The sequence below is a fragment of the Fundulus heteroclitus genome, chromosome 9 (genome assembly GCF_011125445.2).
Source record: "Fundulus heteroclitus isolate FHET01 chromosome 9, MU-UCD_Fhet_4.1, whole genome shotgun sequence".
Taxonomy (NCBI): domain Eukaryota; kingdom Metazoa; phylum Chordata; class Actinopteri; order Cyprinodontiformes; family Fundulidae; genus Fundulus; species Fundulus heteroclitus.
This window is the reverse complement of record NC_046369.1, coordinates 31,691,625-31,708,257: the sequence shown is the minus strand read 5'-3', so window position 1 is coordinate 31,708,257 and position 16,633 is coordinate 31,691,625. Positions and strand designations below refer to the sequence as shown.

The following is a 16,633-nucleotide window of genomic DNA, read 5'->3' as shown; positions in this document are numbered from 1 at the left end:
GTTCACACACAGATGCTGTTCAGTGTAGTATTCTACGCGTGGAACTAATTTAATGAGATATAAACTGTTACGAGGACTGATAGAAGGCAGCCATATTGGATACTACCTTCCTGGTGTATTTCGACTGGGAAATCAGAAGAGCTGACTTCCAGCATCCAACATGGCTGCTTTGCATGTAAAACACAATAAAGGTTTCAGTTGAAAACAATTTTTTTTAGCTCTGGTGATGGTTTGTATCTCATAAAACCAGCAGCAGAGGTTGTGTTTTACAATATCTATATTCTTCTTCTTCTTTTTGTTTACTGGCAGATTGCAACCTTAGCTTTTAGGTGCATACCGCCACCTACTGTACCGGAGTATGTAGCATGGGCCCTATCTATGTGATAATTACTTTATGAATATCTACATCTACATATATACCTGTATATATCTACATGTCTATATTTATATCTATAAATCTATCTATATGTATATCTATCTATATCTATATATATCCATACATACACATATCTATATATATACACATACATACATCTATATATCCATACCTATCCATATACCCATATATATCTATCTATATATACACACACATACACACACACATATATATATACATATATACACTTACATACACACATCCATATACATACCTATATACACGCACCCATATATCTATATACCTTTTAAATCTTATAGTATACTCCTATATTCTTAAGATATTTAATAACAGCTTTCTGCATTTCCTTTATCCCCTCTCCTGTTGTTCCTATTATTCCTTTCAAATTCCATTCCCTTCCTATTTGTCTTGTCTTTTGTTTTAATCTTATCCTTTCTTCATCATATTTTCTACAATATAATAAAATATGTTCTACATTTTCTATTACTTTACATTCTGTGCATTCATCTGTTTCACTTTTCTTTAATAAAAACAATGTTTTATTTAACCCAGTATGATCAAATCTTAATCTAGTTAAAATAGTCTCCTCTCTTCGATTTTTCTTAGTCACACCCTTGGCATTAATAGATTTCTGTATCATATAATAATTTCTTCCACTTTTATCCATGTTCCATCTATCCTGCCATTTTTCCTTAATTTCTTTTTTAATTATTGCCTTAGTTTCTCCTTTCCCATACGGTATATTTATAATATTATTTGTTCTAATTGATTTTTTATCTATTTGGTCTGCTCTTTCATTTCCATTTAATCCTTCATGGGCTGGAACCCAACAGAATGTTACATTTATATTAAGTTTTTGTATTCTGAATAAACTTTGATGAATTTCTAATAATAAATCTTCTCTTTCTGATTTCATATTTTGGATACTGTAAAGGGCTGCTAAAGAATCAACACAACAAAACAATATCTATATGTAAGCAGCATGCTCTTTTACCGTTTCAACCTCAGCATCACTCTAAGTGGATAACTCCTCCCACGCCAGCGCCTCCGGGGACTTCACCGGCTGACCGTAGAGGAACGCACCCATGTTCTGCGGGCGTCTCTTACGCTAGCAAGGCCCGCCTATTGGCCGGTCTACGGACTTCCCACAGACAGTTGTATGTTTCATAAAAATGCACTCTGATGCGGCAAGTAAGTAGAAACGTTTCAGGCGCTTTTCTGCCTTAAATCGGGAGTGCTTATAGGGCGAGTGGCGTGTCAGGGAGTCGGGAGCGGACGTGCTTGTGTTTCCACATCCGCTTTTGTCCCGTGGCTCCGTGGGGTTTGATGAATCCCGTGTTATTCGCTGCTCTCTTTGTATTTGCCTGCGCTGTCTGGGGCGACAACAAAGGACGGACGGCTACTGTTAATTCCAGTAGTTTTCGGGTTAGGCAAGACTCTTCGTGATCATCTGCAGCCGGGGGTTTTTCGTGCCGTGCATCCAGTGCTCGGATCACCATTCCGCCGTCGTTTGTTTTGAGTTCAGATTGGTCTGGGTGGTTAATCGGTGAGTTGTGCTGTGTTTTTTTTTTTATTTATTCGCCGTTCACCGGTCTGCCCCGGCTCAAACTTGACACCTACGCGGTGTCAGAGCCACTCGGCCGATTTTCGGGCCAGCTGCGGAGTGTTGGAGAGCTGGAAAATTGTGACGCAGTTGTCTAAAACATCTCTGGTCGCTCGCTGCAACGCCGCTGCCGCTTTTCGCGTCACCCGCACCGGCCGCCGCTAAAACGGCAGCGCGGCGCTTCGCTGCCGGTGGCTACACGGCGATACATTTATTCATCGATGTAAAACGTCTCCGGTCAGCCAGGGAGAACATGTTGGAGGGGGGTTTAGCTGGGGTCTGAGAGAAGTAGTTGTGTCGGTAAGGCCTGGGAGTTGTAGTCCCGTATCCCGAGCGGAGCCGCAGCCCGTAACGGACGCCGCGGATCAGAAGAACTACAACACCCAGAGGCTCAAACTCTCTGGATACTTTGTAAACTCTGTGCAAGTTGCTCGTCTGAGCTGCTATTTTAGGTATGCAAGCTTAGTGCTGTCCGCCCGTTACTTTCTCCGCTGGCTGTTTTGTCCACATCGGGCCTCTCGGAAGTAGATCTGTGCTTGATGGCAGCTTTAAATCACATCTCCGCTGTAATTATGTTTGCGTCAATGTCTCTTGGATGGCCGAATACGTTCGCGTTTGGTGGAGAGACATTTTCTGCAGTTTTCCAGGACATAAACTACTTGGATTCGGAGACCATTCGCCTGATACATAGACTACTTATAAAAAAAAAAAATATATATATTTTTTTTATACCCCCTTCATAGTCACGGACACTATGTTGGAATGTGGAATGTTTTTTTTCCCCTTCTCTGAATGTAAAACACATTTGTTGTTCTTATGGAAATAGATTTTCAGCTGAATTCCCATCTAACAACACTAGCCAGTATCCACAAGATTCATCACACCTTGCACAGGCTGGTAAATATCCGCTGTCAGTCATATTAATCCTACTGTCCCTGAATGCATCAGAGGTGCTGACACATCTGTGTGTGTTTTTTTTTTTTTTTGTTCTTTTTTTTTTTTTTAAGAATCTGACTGAAGACGTTGGACAGGACAGCCCCCCATCAGGTAACCCAATCAATGAGCCTGCAACATGTGTAGAACGTCTTTAAAGCAACAACATGGAAAAAAAGGCATTTTTAATTTGATTTGAGGGGAATTTTACCCCCCCCCCCCCCATTTAGTAATAGGATAATATTTTACAAGGTTAGAGCATACAGAGAGAAGGATCTTTTTTTTTTTGACAATCGCTAGATGGTTCCAAGTCCAGGATTCTCTGCCCTTTTTCGCTCAGCCCTTAGGTTTTCTTTATGACTTAGGCCCGTTGAGGGAAATGGCCATGGATTATTGTTCGTTTAGCATCTGGAAAACCAATTCTACGTCGCCTTGGCCGCATTGTTTGGGTGATTATTCCTCTGAAAGAGGCGACAGTGACCTGTTTTCACTTTGCAGAGACCGTCAGATTTCAATTTAAAATGTCTTGGTTTTTCATAGTTGATGGTGTGATCCATGCCAACCAGGTTCCAAAGGCGTGGAAAGCTTCCACAGCATTAGAGATCCTCCACTGTACTCAACAGTGGGTGAGAGAGTGTCTTTATCACATAACCATCCTGGAGTGCTTGTTGCCAAAAAGTTGCGGCATGCAGATGAAGCCCCATGAAGCACTCTCCATTCTGGGCAAAATGTGTGAGGCCTCAAACACCACATATGTGACCTGTTGCGTAACCTTAGCCAAGCAATTCTAGCTCAGGTGCCCAGTTCCATTACACCTTGCTGGACTTCGGTGGAGCAAGCTCCAGAGCCGCTACCGAAAAGCCCAATCTCAGTCCCGTCTGACCAAAGCGACCCAGTTCCCGCTGACGTCCCAGTAGAGATTAGCACAGTCCATGTGTTGGTTTGTAATGGCAGGACAGTAAAAAGCTTTTTCCTGGCTTGCCTCCTAAACAACTGGTTGGTGTCTAGATTGGATCTTAAGGGAAGCACCTCTCTGTGTGTGGTGGAAAGATAGATATAGGTAATTGTCCAGCCTTGTGGTCAAGTGCAAAATGTTTGAGTGAACGAGACTGTAGGAGTCACCAATAAGAACCTACCAATGGTGCTGTAGTGTCCCCCCCCTCCCCTCCACTGCTTAAAGCAGCACCATGTACATTTTAACCCATGTATTAGCTTAATTCGAGATATATTAAATGATTTTTCAGGTCAACACAGCACTCTGAGCATATGGATGCTCAGTGCAAGCTGCCCTTCTAAAAAAACTCACCTTTGTAACTTGGAAGGTTCAGGTCTGGCTCTGAATGGGTCATGTGACCTAGAGCGCTGCTTTGCAGCAGTCTGAGCTCCCCTTAAACACGAGAGCTAACCTTACATGCTTCTACTTTTCTCATCCTTGAGTCAAAGCTTGTCATGGCCATGATTATTACAAAATACAGTAAATAAAGTTCACAAACCTACATGTCAGTTCTTTGTTGAAGTTCCAGCAGCCTTTCATACCAGATGAGTGAGGATGTTGTCTGCCCCATCCTCTTCTATGGCTCCTGAAGCTCCCCCTCCCTCTCCCCCTCCCCCTGGCTCTGCCTTGCCCTCTCATCTCCCTGACTTCTCAGTCTGCTGCTCTGAAGGGCTCTGCTATCAGATTCCAAAACACGGAGGGAGACTCTTTAATTTTGCGGCAGTGCAGCGTTGCCAGTGGCCTCTGGGGGCGCTAAACCTGGAAGTTACATGTCTAGTGCTCCTGGGGGCTAAAAGTTACATGGCACCGCTTTAAATGTATCTGAATTAAAGTGTACGTCCTTCAAGCAACCATAAGTCTTTATTTCAGTGATACTGCTGAAATATAACATACATTTGTTTAAATGTGGCCAATGCGCAAAGCTGATGATAGTCCTCCATCTATTCTCACCTTTCCAGCCATGCCGCCGAGAAAAAAGAGGAGACCTTCTGCTGGAGACGACATGTCAGCCAAGAAAAGTCGCCAAGACAGGTGGGAGATGTCGGCGATGTAACCTTTTTTGTGTTTCTTAAGTTGATTTTTTTTTTTTTTAAACAATTTGTGGCAAAAATATTCAAACTTCTCTTAAGTTTTCCACATTCTTTCCTGTTTTATTGGGATTATATACGATGGACCAACACAAAGCACGTCACAGTGCTGAAGCAGAAGAAAACACTAGGAAGTTTTTAGATATAACTAAAAATCTACTCACTATAAACGACAGATGAATGGATGGATAGAGCTGCACAATAGATTTGCATCGCAGTAGTCATCGTAGTATTAGTGTGTGCAATATCGCAATCTCAAGAAACTGCTTGAAAGCAACGTTTGATGGGGGATATAACATTTAGAGTGTCATACATTATAGTGGGCTGATGGTAAGAACTCTGAACCCCCGTAATGACTGGACCAAGAGCATTTCTTTAGTGAAAAAGCTCTCTGAGAATGCGGATGGTAGGATTGTGGAGCGGGAATGAAAGACATGTGCTTGAAAATGATACTTTATAATATAAATAATCCACATCATTAAGGCAATAGTATTGCAATTAAATACTTTCCTGGTAACCGGACAGCTGTGCTCCACACATACTGTTTAGCATGAAGGCCGAAAAGTTGAATATTTGGTCTCTTTCTTTCAACTTTATTACAGCTCTTACATAGGGGCCAAACTTATGGAATGAATGTCTAATAGAGTAGAATAGAACTACCTCTATTGTCCCACAGTGGGGAAATTCAGATGTGGCAAAAACGCATAGACAGGATCCACCAGAGTTTCACTCTAATGGTTGGTGGGTCAACAGATTGTTTCAACTGGTGCAGCTCCTCCAGAGTAGCTATGGCCAGCCTTCTTTTATTATACAGTGTCTGCTCCAATTGCTCAGTTGGTCTGTCACATTAGCTCCTAGTAAAACGTGGGAAAGTCTATGTGGAGAGTAGTGTTGGTAAGAACTAGTGTTGCACCGATACCAGTATCGGACCGGGCCCCGATCCAGCACTAAAATGGTGTTATCGGTATCGGTGAGTACCAACAAATAGGCACTGATACCATTTTGATGTTTGTATGTCACTTGAACGCAGCCTTCTTTCTCCCGACTAGCATTATACATGTTATATAAGTTCATGAATGTTGCACTATTTTGGCATTTGTGAGCCAACTCAGGGTTTAATAGAGATTATTCAATTATTATTGTAATTTTACTGTTGCACTACTATTATACATTTTATAATTTCACGAATGTTGCATTATTTTGGCCTTTTTAGAGCCAAAAGTTTATTCAACTATTGTCACCCATTGCAGTTAGGCAATAAAAAGTTCTGCTACCCTAAGTAGTATGCAGTTCTTCATATATATATATATATATATATATATATACACACACATATATCCATTTCAAACAGATGGTATCGGTATTGGCCAATACAGCACAGCCAGGTATCGGGTATCGGTATCGGCGCCACAAAATGGCATCGGCGCAACACTAGTAAGAACCAGCTGTTTCTGTTTTATGCAGTAAGTAGATGTAGACATAAAGATGCTGCTTTAGCAGTAGGGATTTTAGAATATGGGATGGATGTCATAAACTATCCTGTCCTGCCAGTAAGGTATTGCTGCTCAGCCCATGACTGTCTCCTCAACTGCAGCATTTTCAGAAAACACGACACGTCACAGATCCGGGAGGAGGAGACGTTTTCCAGTAAAAGATGTTTGGAGTGGTTCTATGAGTACGCAGGTACGTATCTTTTTAATCACTTTCAATCATCCATCGCTGCTGTGTGTTCGTGGCTCCGCGAGCCGACCTGATGGCGCACATTTACCCAACCTCTAGGCTGCGACGACGTCGTGGGCCCAGAGGGCATAGAGAAGTTCTGCGAGGACATCGGAGTGGAGCCAGAGAATGTAAGCGGGTCTTTTGCTGCTCTTTTCGGCTGTGGAGTCTCCGTTTGGACAAAGTGTTCCTCCCACTGCGGCAAACTCACACAGTCTCCTTGTTAGTGTTGATTTTTTTTTTAGTATTTTGAATAAAATCTAAATCACAATGATAAAATCTGTTATCGGAAACATTTCTGCATTCCAGTCACAGCTTTAATGTTATTTATGCTTAAATGTGACATAAAGGTAAGTGTTTTCTACAGGTGCTTATAGCAGATAGTGGACCCAGTTATTTACCCCCCCCCCCCCCCCCCCCCCCCCCCCAGCCCAAGAGTCATTTGTTTACACCAGGGGTGTCAAACATACGGCCTGCGGGCCAGTTCCGGCCCGTCGAACAGTTTAGTCCACCCCGGTGATTAAATGCATTATCATTATTCAACAATTAATTTTTTTTTTGCAGTGTCCTGTCTGGCAATGTGGCAATATGAATTGTCGTCTTAATGCCAAAAAGAGCTCATCAGATTTGACTTTCACAAGTGGAGCAGTACGGCTTTTGCCATAGTGCTCCACTTTATTTATGAATGTGAATAGTTTTATTATGATTCATGCGGGGAAAATCTCAAATGATATGGACACTACAGAGGGAAAGTAGGAGAGGAAAGGAAGAACAAGATGAAAAAAAGAAAAGGTGAAAGAAAGAGGAGATAAAAGGAAGAGAATGATTATTGAAAAAAACATTTATTGAAAAAAAATGTTATTGGAAATTATTGCAATTATTGAAAAAAACATGTACTTCGTTTAATTGAAAATCTGCAGTTCCTATATTGTCCACGAGGGGCGCTGTATTTTAATCAGCAGATGGTAGCACTGAGCTTTAGATGTGGAATATTGATTTTAAATTATTTCTTAATTTTTATCTGTTTGATGTATTTTGTCATGCAGGACAGTGTTTTTAAGTTCCAAAAAATGTGAATAAATGTTTTTCAACATTGTATAATCACTGTGATCAGTTCTTATGCATAACGCACAAGTAAATGTTTAACTGAGTAAAAGTATTGTTGAAATTGCACATACTTTTCTTAAAAACGCTGGGGTTATTCATAATGTATTGTGCAAAAGTGAAATTCATTTAATATAAAAATCAACAACAAGTCCACTTTTATTAGTTCTATTTAATCTTGCAATGAGTTTACTCATGTGGCCCTCTTGAGATCAGATTAAGCTGAATGCGGCCCCTCAACCAAAATCAGTTTGACACCCCTGGTTTATACGATGTTTCAGAGAAACATAAAACATTCAGTAAGGTTCCCGTCTGCATGAAATCCTCCATAAGCTAGCGCGTTAGCTGTTATTAGCTTCACACACCCCACGGTACTCTGCTGCGCCCCCTCCTTCGAGTAACGCTCCTCACGCTGTTTGTTGCGATATTTTCTGCCCTTATCATTTGTCATTTCTTCCCAGGTGGTGATGCTGGTTCTCGCCTGGAAGCTGGATGCTCAGAGTATGGGGTATTTCACGCTTCAGGAGTGGCTAAGAGGCATGGGCTCGCTGCAGTAAGCCAGCCACAACCCTTTCGTCTTTTTTTTTGTTCAGTTCTGTGTTAAATCAGAGTGGAGCGAAGGGCTGAACGCGTGTCTGATGGGTACTTCTGCTGTTTTCAGGTGCGATTCCACTGAGAGACTGAGGAATTCGCTCGACTACCTGAGATCTGTCCTGAACGACAGCACCAGTTTTAAGCTCATCTACAGATACGCCTTTGATTTTGCTCGGGTAAGTCGGGAGCAGTGTTTTCCAGACGCAAGGCCGCGTAGGCACCCTTCTACGTTAACTCATTTCAACTGAACGGAAAAGGTCTATATGAGAAGTGCATCGTGCCACGCTGCCATTCTTGAAAGCTCACATTTTAACTAAATATGATGCTTTTGAGAACGTTAAAAAATCTCCTCCAGTCTGGCTTTTCTGTCTGAGACGTTCATTCACCAGCATGAATAGAAACATGACCATTATTTCAATAATGGATGGTACAGTGCTTTATGACAATTTCAATCCACAAGCCTCAATGGATTTTATGTGACATTTAGCAAACGTGTATTATGCAGGTAACTGAGCAGCTCTGCTCAGTTACCTCTAAATAAAATCCAGCCCCACTTTCTGCCTTCAGAGGCCTTTTAATTTAGTAAATGGACTTCATCGCGCCATAATTGACTCTCAGTAAATCCAGCTGTTGTGTTTCTGGCCTCAGAGGTCTTTTAAGGCGTAGTTCCACCGGCCCATCTCGTTTTCGCCCGCTCGGCTTGGCACGGTTCATCCCTGCTTGGATTATCTTCGCCCGTTTTGTGATTCGAAAGGCCTGGAATAGGGAAACGCCTCCGAGCTGTTGCTCAAACTGTATTTGAGAGGGAGACAGAAGCGGAGAGGTGGAGTAATTTACCCTGCAGGGTTCGGGCCACTCAGCTGACTCCCTGGCCGTATCAGCGGTGAGAGCGTCAGCCGAGCCTCTGCAGAGTAGCTAACAGTGCCGAAGGAAACCGCTGCCTCGCCCCGGGGGTTTACAAAGATTTGAATCTATAGCGTAAAAGCATATTAACATGTTACCAGTCAGGCTTGTTCTCTTTAATTAGGCAATATTCCCAACGTCAATATTGAAAACGAATAATGTCTAGTCAGAAATTCATGTTAAATATAACTAATCTGTCATGTAGCTTCGCTTTAATCTCAACCATTAATCTTAGCCATTAAATTAACACTAAAATAAATCCAATAATAACCGTTAACTGTCGTCTGATTGAATTGCAGCGGTAGATTTAAAACAGTCACACCTTGATCCTCCGCATTCAGAACGGACATAACGGGCATTTCAAAACTAAGCCATATCTTGATAAACCAGCCAGATATTTCTGCTTTACAGCCACATTCTCCCCTAAAATCAGTCTAAAAGTTAATTTTGTATCACAGAAAGTGTAATTTACAAAACCTTGCTAACTTTAGTTTCTTCTTCATTCGGCTGGAGCTGCAGTCATGTGAGAGGGTCATGTAATGAGGGGTTCCTTGCTCACCGGGTAACTAACGCTATACTGCCCTCTGCCGCAGCTTCAGGGAACTGCATGTGACTTAACCTGCAACTGAAAGGGAAATGTTGAGACCGCAGCAATGTTTATATATTTTTAAACGACGGGTCGACGCATAAACTTTTGTGTCGACAATTTTTCATAAACGACATTGTCAATAACGTCGACTAATTGTTGCGGTCTTACTTGATACTGCTCCAAGTGGACGGTCACCAGGACCTGTGGCGCCACAGCCGCACTGACAGGTGTGCGGTGGGAGCCTGCTGGAGGAGAAAGTGTGGGAAATGCAGGGATTTGTCATAAGAAATGTAGGCAATAGGTACGCTCGACTATGAAGGGTAAAATGTCCACAGGAAGTCCGCGTGGCTCACATCATGAGGACAGTACTCCTGAGTGTGTGGGAGCCTTAACTCCTCAGATTCATATTCGGGCTCGAACAAATAAGGTTGGATGTCATTTGAAGATATTTCTGCCTTTATGTACACAGAATTTACTGAGTTTGTGACATTTTGTGAGAAATGCTGACTGACAGCTTGCAGTATGATGGGAAGTCGTGTTTACACTCCTTGGTGCAGTTCATGCATCGCTTCCAGTTCAGGCAATACTGGCCGCGCTGGTGGATTGCTTATAGTCTGCTATGGCAAATGTTTTAGGGGATGTAAGGAGGCCAAAATCCCTGCTGCAGTTTGTGCAAACCTGGTGAAAAACTACAGGAAACTTTTGACCTCTGTAATTCCAAACAAAGACTACTGTACCAAATATTAACATTGATTTTCAGTGTTCAAGTACTTATTTTCAGCAGTAACGTACAAATAAATTCTTTAAAAAAAAATCATACATTGTGATTTCCGGATTATTATCGTGTTTTTTTTTTTTTTTAGATTATGTCTCTCACAGTGGACATGCACCTAAAGACAATTTCAGATCCCTCCATGATTTCTGAGTGGGAGAGCTTGCAAAGTCGCAGGGTTTTCAAATACTTATTTTCCTCACTGTACATTAACAGTTCTGGTTGTAACAAGATGAAATGTGAAAAGCAGGAAGTAGAGTACATATAACCTGACACTTGCCAGCTGTATGTATCGCTCCGCCTAGCTCCACTCACATACATCTGGGACATCTCCCATAGAGAGTGATTTCTCCAACCAATTTTATGGTCTGGCCAATCAGGACGCAGGGCTGGAGTTTCATGGATGTGACGTAGTGGAGAAGCGACCATGACGTGAGACTGTTTTGATAGCAATGGTGGCTCGCATCGAGGAAGCAAGCGTTAACATTGATGCTGCTATTTCTTCTGTGTTGTCCAATCTACCTAATATTGTTTCATTAAAAGAACATCAGAGGACAGCTCTGAAGGCTTTTGTTGGTGGAAACCATGTTTTCGCCTTTCTCCCGACCGGATTTGGCAAGTTTTGTTTTCCGGGGCGCGTCCGCTGTGGAGCGGTTAGCACGAACCATGTTAGGAGGCCTTTAGTCCTCAACGCGGTCGGCCCGGGATCGACTCTGACCCGCGGTGCTTTGCCGCCTGTCTTCCCCCCTCTTCCTGTTAGCTCACTGTCAATAAAACGCATGCCACTAGAGCAGCAAACGCATTAAAAAAAAAAGTTTAGTTTTTTTCCTGCGTCGCTCTCACAGCGTCACGGGTTAGCTTTGGTGTGAGTGGTTGAAATAGCACGTCGATAAAGATGACAGACAAGTGGCTTATCCAATCATATGCAAGGAGTTTTGATAAGGCCCAGCCTTCAATAAAGGCAATTCCTATGGCGGTGTCCCAGATGTATGTGAGTGGAGCTAGGCGGAGCGACATACATCTGGCAAGTGTCAGGTTAGAGTACATAGGCTGCTTTGTTGAATCTGTGGGTGTCACTTTGCGTAAATCTTTACGTGAATGTTTTATTCTTAAAATTTTTTATGTGTTTTTGTTAAACAGGAAAAGGATCAGAGGAGTTTGGACTTGAACACAGCAAAGTGTATGCTGGGGCTTCTTTTGGGGAAAACATGGCCTCTTTTTCCTGTCTTTAATCAGTTTTTAGAGGTGAGCATATCACTAATGTTGCACTCCTAAGCACAGAGAGTTGCAATAATCTGTGCCTCTTGTTTTTTTTTTTTTTTGTTCCTTAGCAATCCAAGTACAAGGTCATCAACAAAGACCAGTGGTGCAATGTTTTAGAGTTCAGCAGGACAATCAACCTGGACCTTAGTAACTACGACGAAGACGGCGCCTGTGAGTTTACGGCCCGACTAAACGTGAAGGTATCGCACATTTGTCAGCGCGTTGACGGTCCTGTGTCTCTTCCTTTCATCAGGGCCCGTTTTGCTGGATGAGTTCGTGGAATGGTACAAGGAAAGGCAGATGTCATAGCCGCGGATGGCAAAACGGAAAGAAAAAAAACCCAGAGAAAAAAAAAAAGTTACAACTGTGACCGCAACAACTCTTGAGTATCAACAACCAATAAGCAAACACAACAAAATGGGTAAAGCAGTGGCAGTTAGTGCCTCCTGGTAAAAGACGGGGTTCAGGCGGCGGGTGGGTGGGTGGGTTGGGGGGTTTTGCGGGGGCATTGGCTTTGCAGCTCGCAGTGTTTGCTGGCCATGCTCCCAGGGTGGAGGAGAGCTGTTCTTGTAGAGTTATGCTCCCTATGGAAGTTGCATTATGGGTAGGTTTGCAGCACACATCCCACCCTCCTTCCCCCCCCAGTGGCGTAGCTCTCTGTCACTGTGACGTCTCATATTGCTGTCTGTGTTGGGATAACATATTCGCTGACGATGGAAACACAGTGGTATTGTGTGTCGTCAGCGCAGAGAAACCTACAGAAGTGACCATTCATGCATTGTATCCGAGTCTTAAACAGGATCACTTGGACCTAGGCGCACTCGAGTATTGAAGACCAGTGCAATGAACTTCAACTTGAGCTCCTCGGGACAGATGGCACTAACTACTGTTTGTGGTTTTCTTTAGCGTAGTAGTTCTCCTAAAAGCACACTGTGTCAAAGGGTTGACTGCAGGCTTCTGATGCCTGTGCCGTTTACTATCAATAAAAGCCAGTTCTTTCTTTCCCTCCATTTTTTTCTCCCCGTGTCCCTCCTTCTGTTTTTGCTAATGATAACTTTCTGCTAGCCCCACGCAAAGACCTGAGACCTCATAACACCAATCAGATCAGCATTGCTGCTTACTAACTCTTACTACAGTGCGAGGCTGAGCCACCAGTGCTCTACCCTGTATTTATTGGTCTAAGGACCAGTTCATGTATCTACAATGTGTAGATGAGAGTATTACTGTGCCTCAGACATGAAAGTCGCGTTGTGTGTCCCGCACAGATGCCAACACACCCAAACATTTACACATGTGACTCTATGGTACCTCTCAAAAGTATTCACACCCCTTGACATTTTATTTTTTTTTTTTTCCCTCTCCACATTTTGTCTCAATACAAACAGAAACTTCTAGGTATTGTAGGTGGATTCTAATGTCACAGACCAACACAAAGCAGTGCTGCATTCTGTGGTGGAAGGTAAATAATACATGACTTTAAAAATGGTTTATAAAGAAAAATCTTAAAAGTGGGCCACACATTTGTATTAAACCCCTTCGTCTGTCAGGGTTAGAATTGCCTTTCGCTGCAAATGTAGTTGCGAGTCTTTTCGGTTAGGTCTACCAGTTTTGCACTTTTGAAGACTGAATTGTTTTCCATTCCTCTTGGCAAAATGGACCCATTGGATGGAGAGTGTGTGTTAATTCTCAAGTGTTGTCATGCATTTTCAGTTAGATTCAGGTCTAGACTTTCACTGGAAGGTTATCCTCCAACCCAAACCCAATTTTTTTTTGTTGTTTTTTTGTTTTGCAGCATCTAACAGATTTTCTTGCAGGATTTTGCTGTATTTCCAGAGATTTGCAAAAGTGTGTCCCCCCCCCCCCCCAACAAACAACAAATAGGACATTGTTCGATGGAGAGCCACCTTTTGCAGCAATTTTAGCTGCAAGGGGCTTTAGGTCAGTCTGTATGAGGTTGCCAAATCTTGCCTCTGGGATTTTTGTCCTTTCCTCAAAGTTAAGCTGCTCCAGCTGCTTGATGTTGGATGGCTTTCTCTTGTGAGCAGCGACCGTCAAGTCTAACCTCAGATTCTCAATTGGATTGAGGTCTTGACTTTGACTAGGCCATTACAACACATTTAAATGTTTCCGCTTAAACCACTCGCATGTTGCTTGAACCTCCGTCCCAGTCTCAAATCCCAGACAGATTGACAGGTTCTGTTCCAGAATATCCTTGTATTCAGCGGCATGCTGGCCCTAGGTGTTCAAATGATTTGAACAGTGCTTTGTAAGATGTTCCTAACTTGGCATATTGTTTTGTAACCAAACCCCGCTTTAAATACTTACTGTCTGAATTTATTTTAGGAAATGAAGGTATTTCTGTATTTGCTTTCAAACTATTTTAAATTTAGCATAGAGTGTTTATTTTATTATACCACGTACCATACATATAAATGTCGGTATGTAGTAAAGGAGTTAAGTTAGAAACACTTTTCCATAAGTCCAACCAGTAAAAAACAGGAAAGTGCTTCCAAACCATTGTTTTGGTATGTTGAATATGCAGCAGCAGGTATACATTCACCACCTTAGCTGTCTGGTGATTTGTGACTATAGTGTTAAAGAGGACATATCATGCAAAAGCCCTTAAATACATTTTGTTGTGTACCCCGAGTCTCTGGAAATGCAATAATTTTTTTTTGCGGTCTGTCCAGGAGTTGTGTAGAAATCTTTATATTCTGTTTGGGTTGTATTTTTGAAGCCATTCAGTTTTCTCTATTACATTTATTTTTTAAGTTACGTCACAGTATTTGCTGCAGAGCTGCTAAACAAGGTCACGGACTTCCAGCTTACCAGTGGTATGGAACGCTCTGTGACCAGGAAAGGGGGGGGGGGGGGTTGAAGTGCCTCCGTTAATTTAAAGAGACGGCACCAAAATGAGTTGCTCTCAGGTACACCTTAGAACATGGGTACAAGAGGTGGATTAACGATGAATTCAGACCAAAGCATTGCATTTCCACTTTATATAGACCACAAATGAATGATTAAATTGTGAAAAATGAAGAACTGAGAAGCATTATGTCCCCTTTCTAAGGGATCAAACTTCTCCACAACTGTTTTCCTCTGACCAGTGTGGTGTTTTCTATTATTCATGATGGTGTTTGTTCTTTAATGTTCTCTAAAAAAAGTTCTTCACAGAACAGCTAGATTTATAGTGATATTAAATAACCCATAGTTGGTCCAGAGCTATAAATAATTTGACTGCGTTTTACTCCAGGGGTTTCAAAGTAAAGTGGACCTAACACAAACACACGCCACAATTCTCAGATTTGGATTTAATTTTTTAAAATATTTTTTAATCCTGACATTTTCCTTCCACTTCAAAGTTGTGCACTGCTTTGTGATAGTCTGTGACACAAAGTTCCAATAAACCTGAACTTTGTGGTCGTTCTGTGACAAAATGTGTGGGAAAACAAAAGCTGAAGAAGTGCTAACACTTTTTGCAAGACACTGTACATTCAGCACATGCAGGCAGTGACACATAAGTAGTCAGGTAATCTTTCAGGATGAATTCAGACTGTTTAGGCTGTGTTAGAAGTTAACACGGTGCCAGATGGTGTCCATTTTTGTCTTGGTATTTGTTTGTCTTCCTCGGTACACTGAGAGTTTCTGGTCTCCTTTTTACCAGTAGCATTCCTCCAAACACTGACAGTGTTACTACGGCTGCAGTGCAACACCTGAGACCATCGGGGGACACGGCGTCCTTTAGGCTAGCCAGATAGGTTTGCGGAAACTGTTTCTTTCTACCACCCGTAGGGCGTGAACGAAATACGGACGCTGACCGTTTGGAAGTGTGTGACGATGCTATGCTGTTCTGTTCGCCTAGTGTAATGTTCTTGTAATACATGTATAAAAAAAATCTTTTTTTGTCTTTGACCGTGATGTGATGCTGCACCGTCAGAAGATTTACTATTTGCATGCATGCTCCGACAGAGCCTTTTGTGAATGGATGAAAGTTTTTGAAAACATTTTTCAAACATACTTTGTTTTTTGTACAGTTAATTGTGCATGTGTTTTGTGCTTACTTTGACAAACACAGTCATGTTAGTTTATTTTTCCTATGAAAAAAACAACAACAAAAAAAAAATCCACAATGGTGTCCACTACGACCTGGAACACACATTTAACCTCACGGTGAATCAGGAGTTCCCTCCTGCATTTATCACATCTCACTCATCATCATCATCATGTAGTGTAATAACAAGCAAGCTGCAAACGCTGTGACGAATCATTTTTATTATTTTGGAGTGCATACAATATTTGTTTTGTAACTTCTGCAGTCGTCAGGATACACATCCAAATCTACTGTAGGACCATATGCCTAAGCTTCCATTGGAAAGGTTCACCATTAGCAAAAACTGGATTTAACGAGTGTCGTGGCTTATCAAATGCTGTGTAGAGATAACATTTTTAGTATTCTCCAATACAAATGCAGGAGGATGAACAGCCTTGTTCCCACTGTAAATATGTATGTAAACAACCTGAGTGTCTATATGTCTGTTTTCACTATAACCAATGTCTATACACAAATAAAAAGGTTTATTAACTTATTGGCTTATACCTGGATTCTTTGAGTATATAGTATGTAAAAAATAAAAAATAAGACTTACATTCGGATTATTGTTGTCCTTTGTACAA

General features: G+C 41.9%; 1 protein-coding gene across 2 annotated transcripts; it reads left to right on the top strand.

The window, feature by feature from the left end:
- Nucleotides 1–1,499: 1,499 nt before the first annotated feature.
- Nucleotides 1,500–12,290, top strand: dcun1d4 (DCN1, defective in cullin neddylation 1, domain containing 4 (S. cerevisiae)). 2 transcript variants are annotated; one of them, XM_012861178.3, is made up of 11 exons: nucleotides 1,500–1,588; nucleotides 2,827–2,897; nucleotides 3,008–3,047; nucleotides 4,887–4,959; nucleotides 6,610–6,698; nucleotides 6,795–6,865; nucleotides 8,300–8,391; nucleotides 8,500–8,608; nucleotides 11,837–11,941; nucleotides 12,028–12,130; nucleotides 12,213–12,290. In XM_012861178.3, the coding sequence occupies exons 1-11, from the start codon at nucleotides 1,570–1,572 to the stop codon at nucleotides 12,266–12,268; spliced, it is 828 nt and encodes a 275-aa protein (XP_012716632.1). In that variant the 5' UTR covers nucleotides 1,500–1,569; the 3' UTR covers nucleotides 12,269–12,290. The 2 variants fall into 2 exon arrangements, with proteins under 2 accessions (XP_012716632.1, XP_012716634.1); XM_012861180.3 differs by lacking the exon at nucleotides 1,500–1,588 and adding an exon at nucleotides 1,630–1,943.
- Nucleotides 12,291–16,633: the final 4,343 nt, after the last annotated feature.

Coding starts and splice junctions, on each gene's coding strand:
- dcun1d4 (XM_012861178.3), top strand. Junction 3,048..4,886: donor ACAGGACAGCCCCCCATCAG/GTAACCCAATCA, acceptor TCACCTTTCCAG/CCATGCCGCCGAGAAAAAAG. Junction 8,609..11,836: donor ACGCCTTTGATTTTGCTCGG/GTAAGTCGGGAG, acceptor TTTGTTAAACAG/GAAAAGGATCAGAGGAGTTT.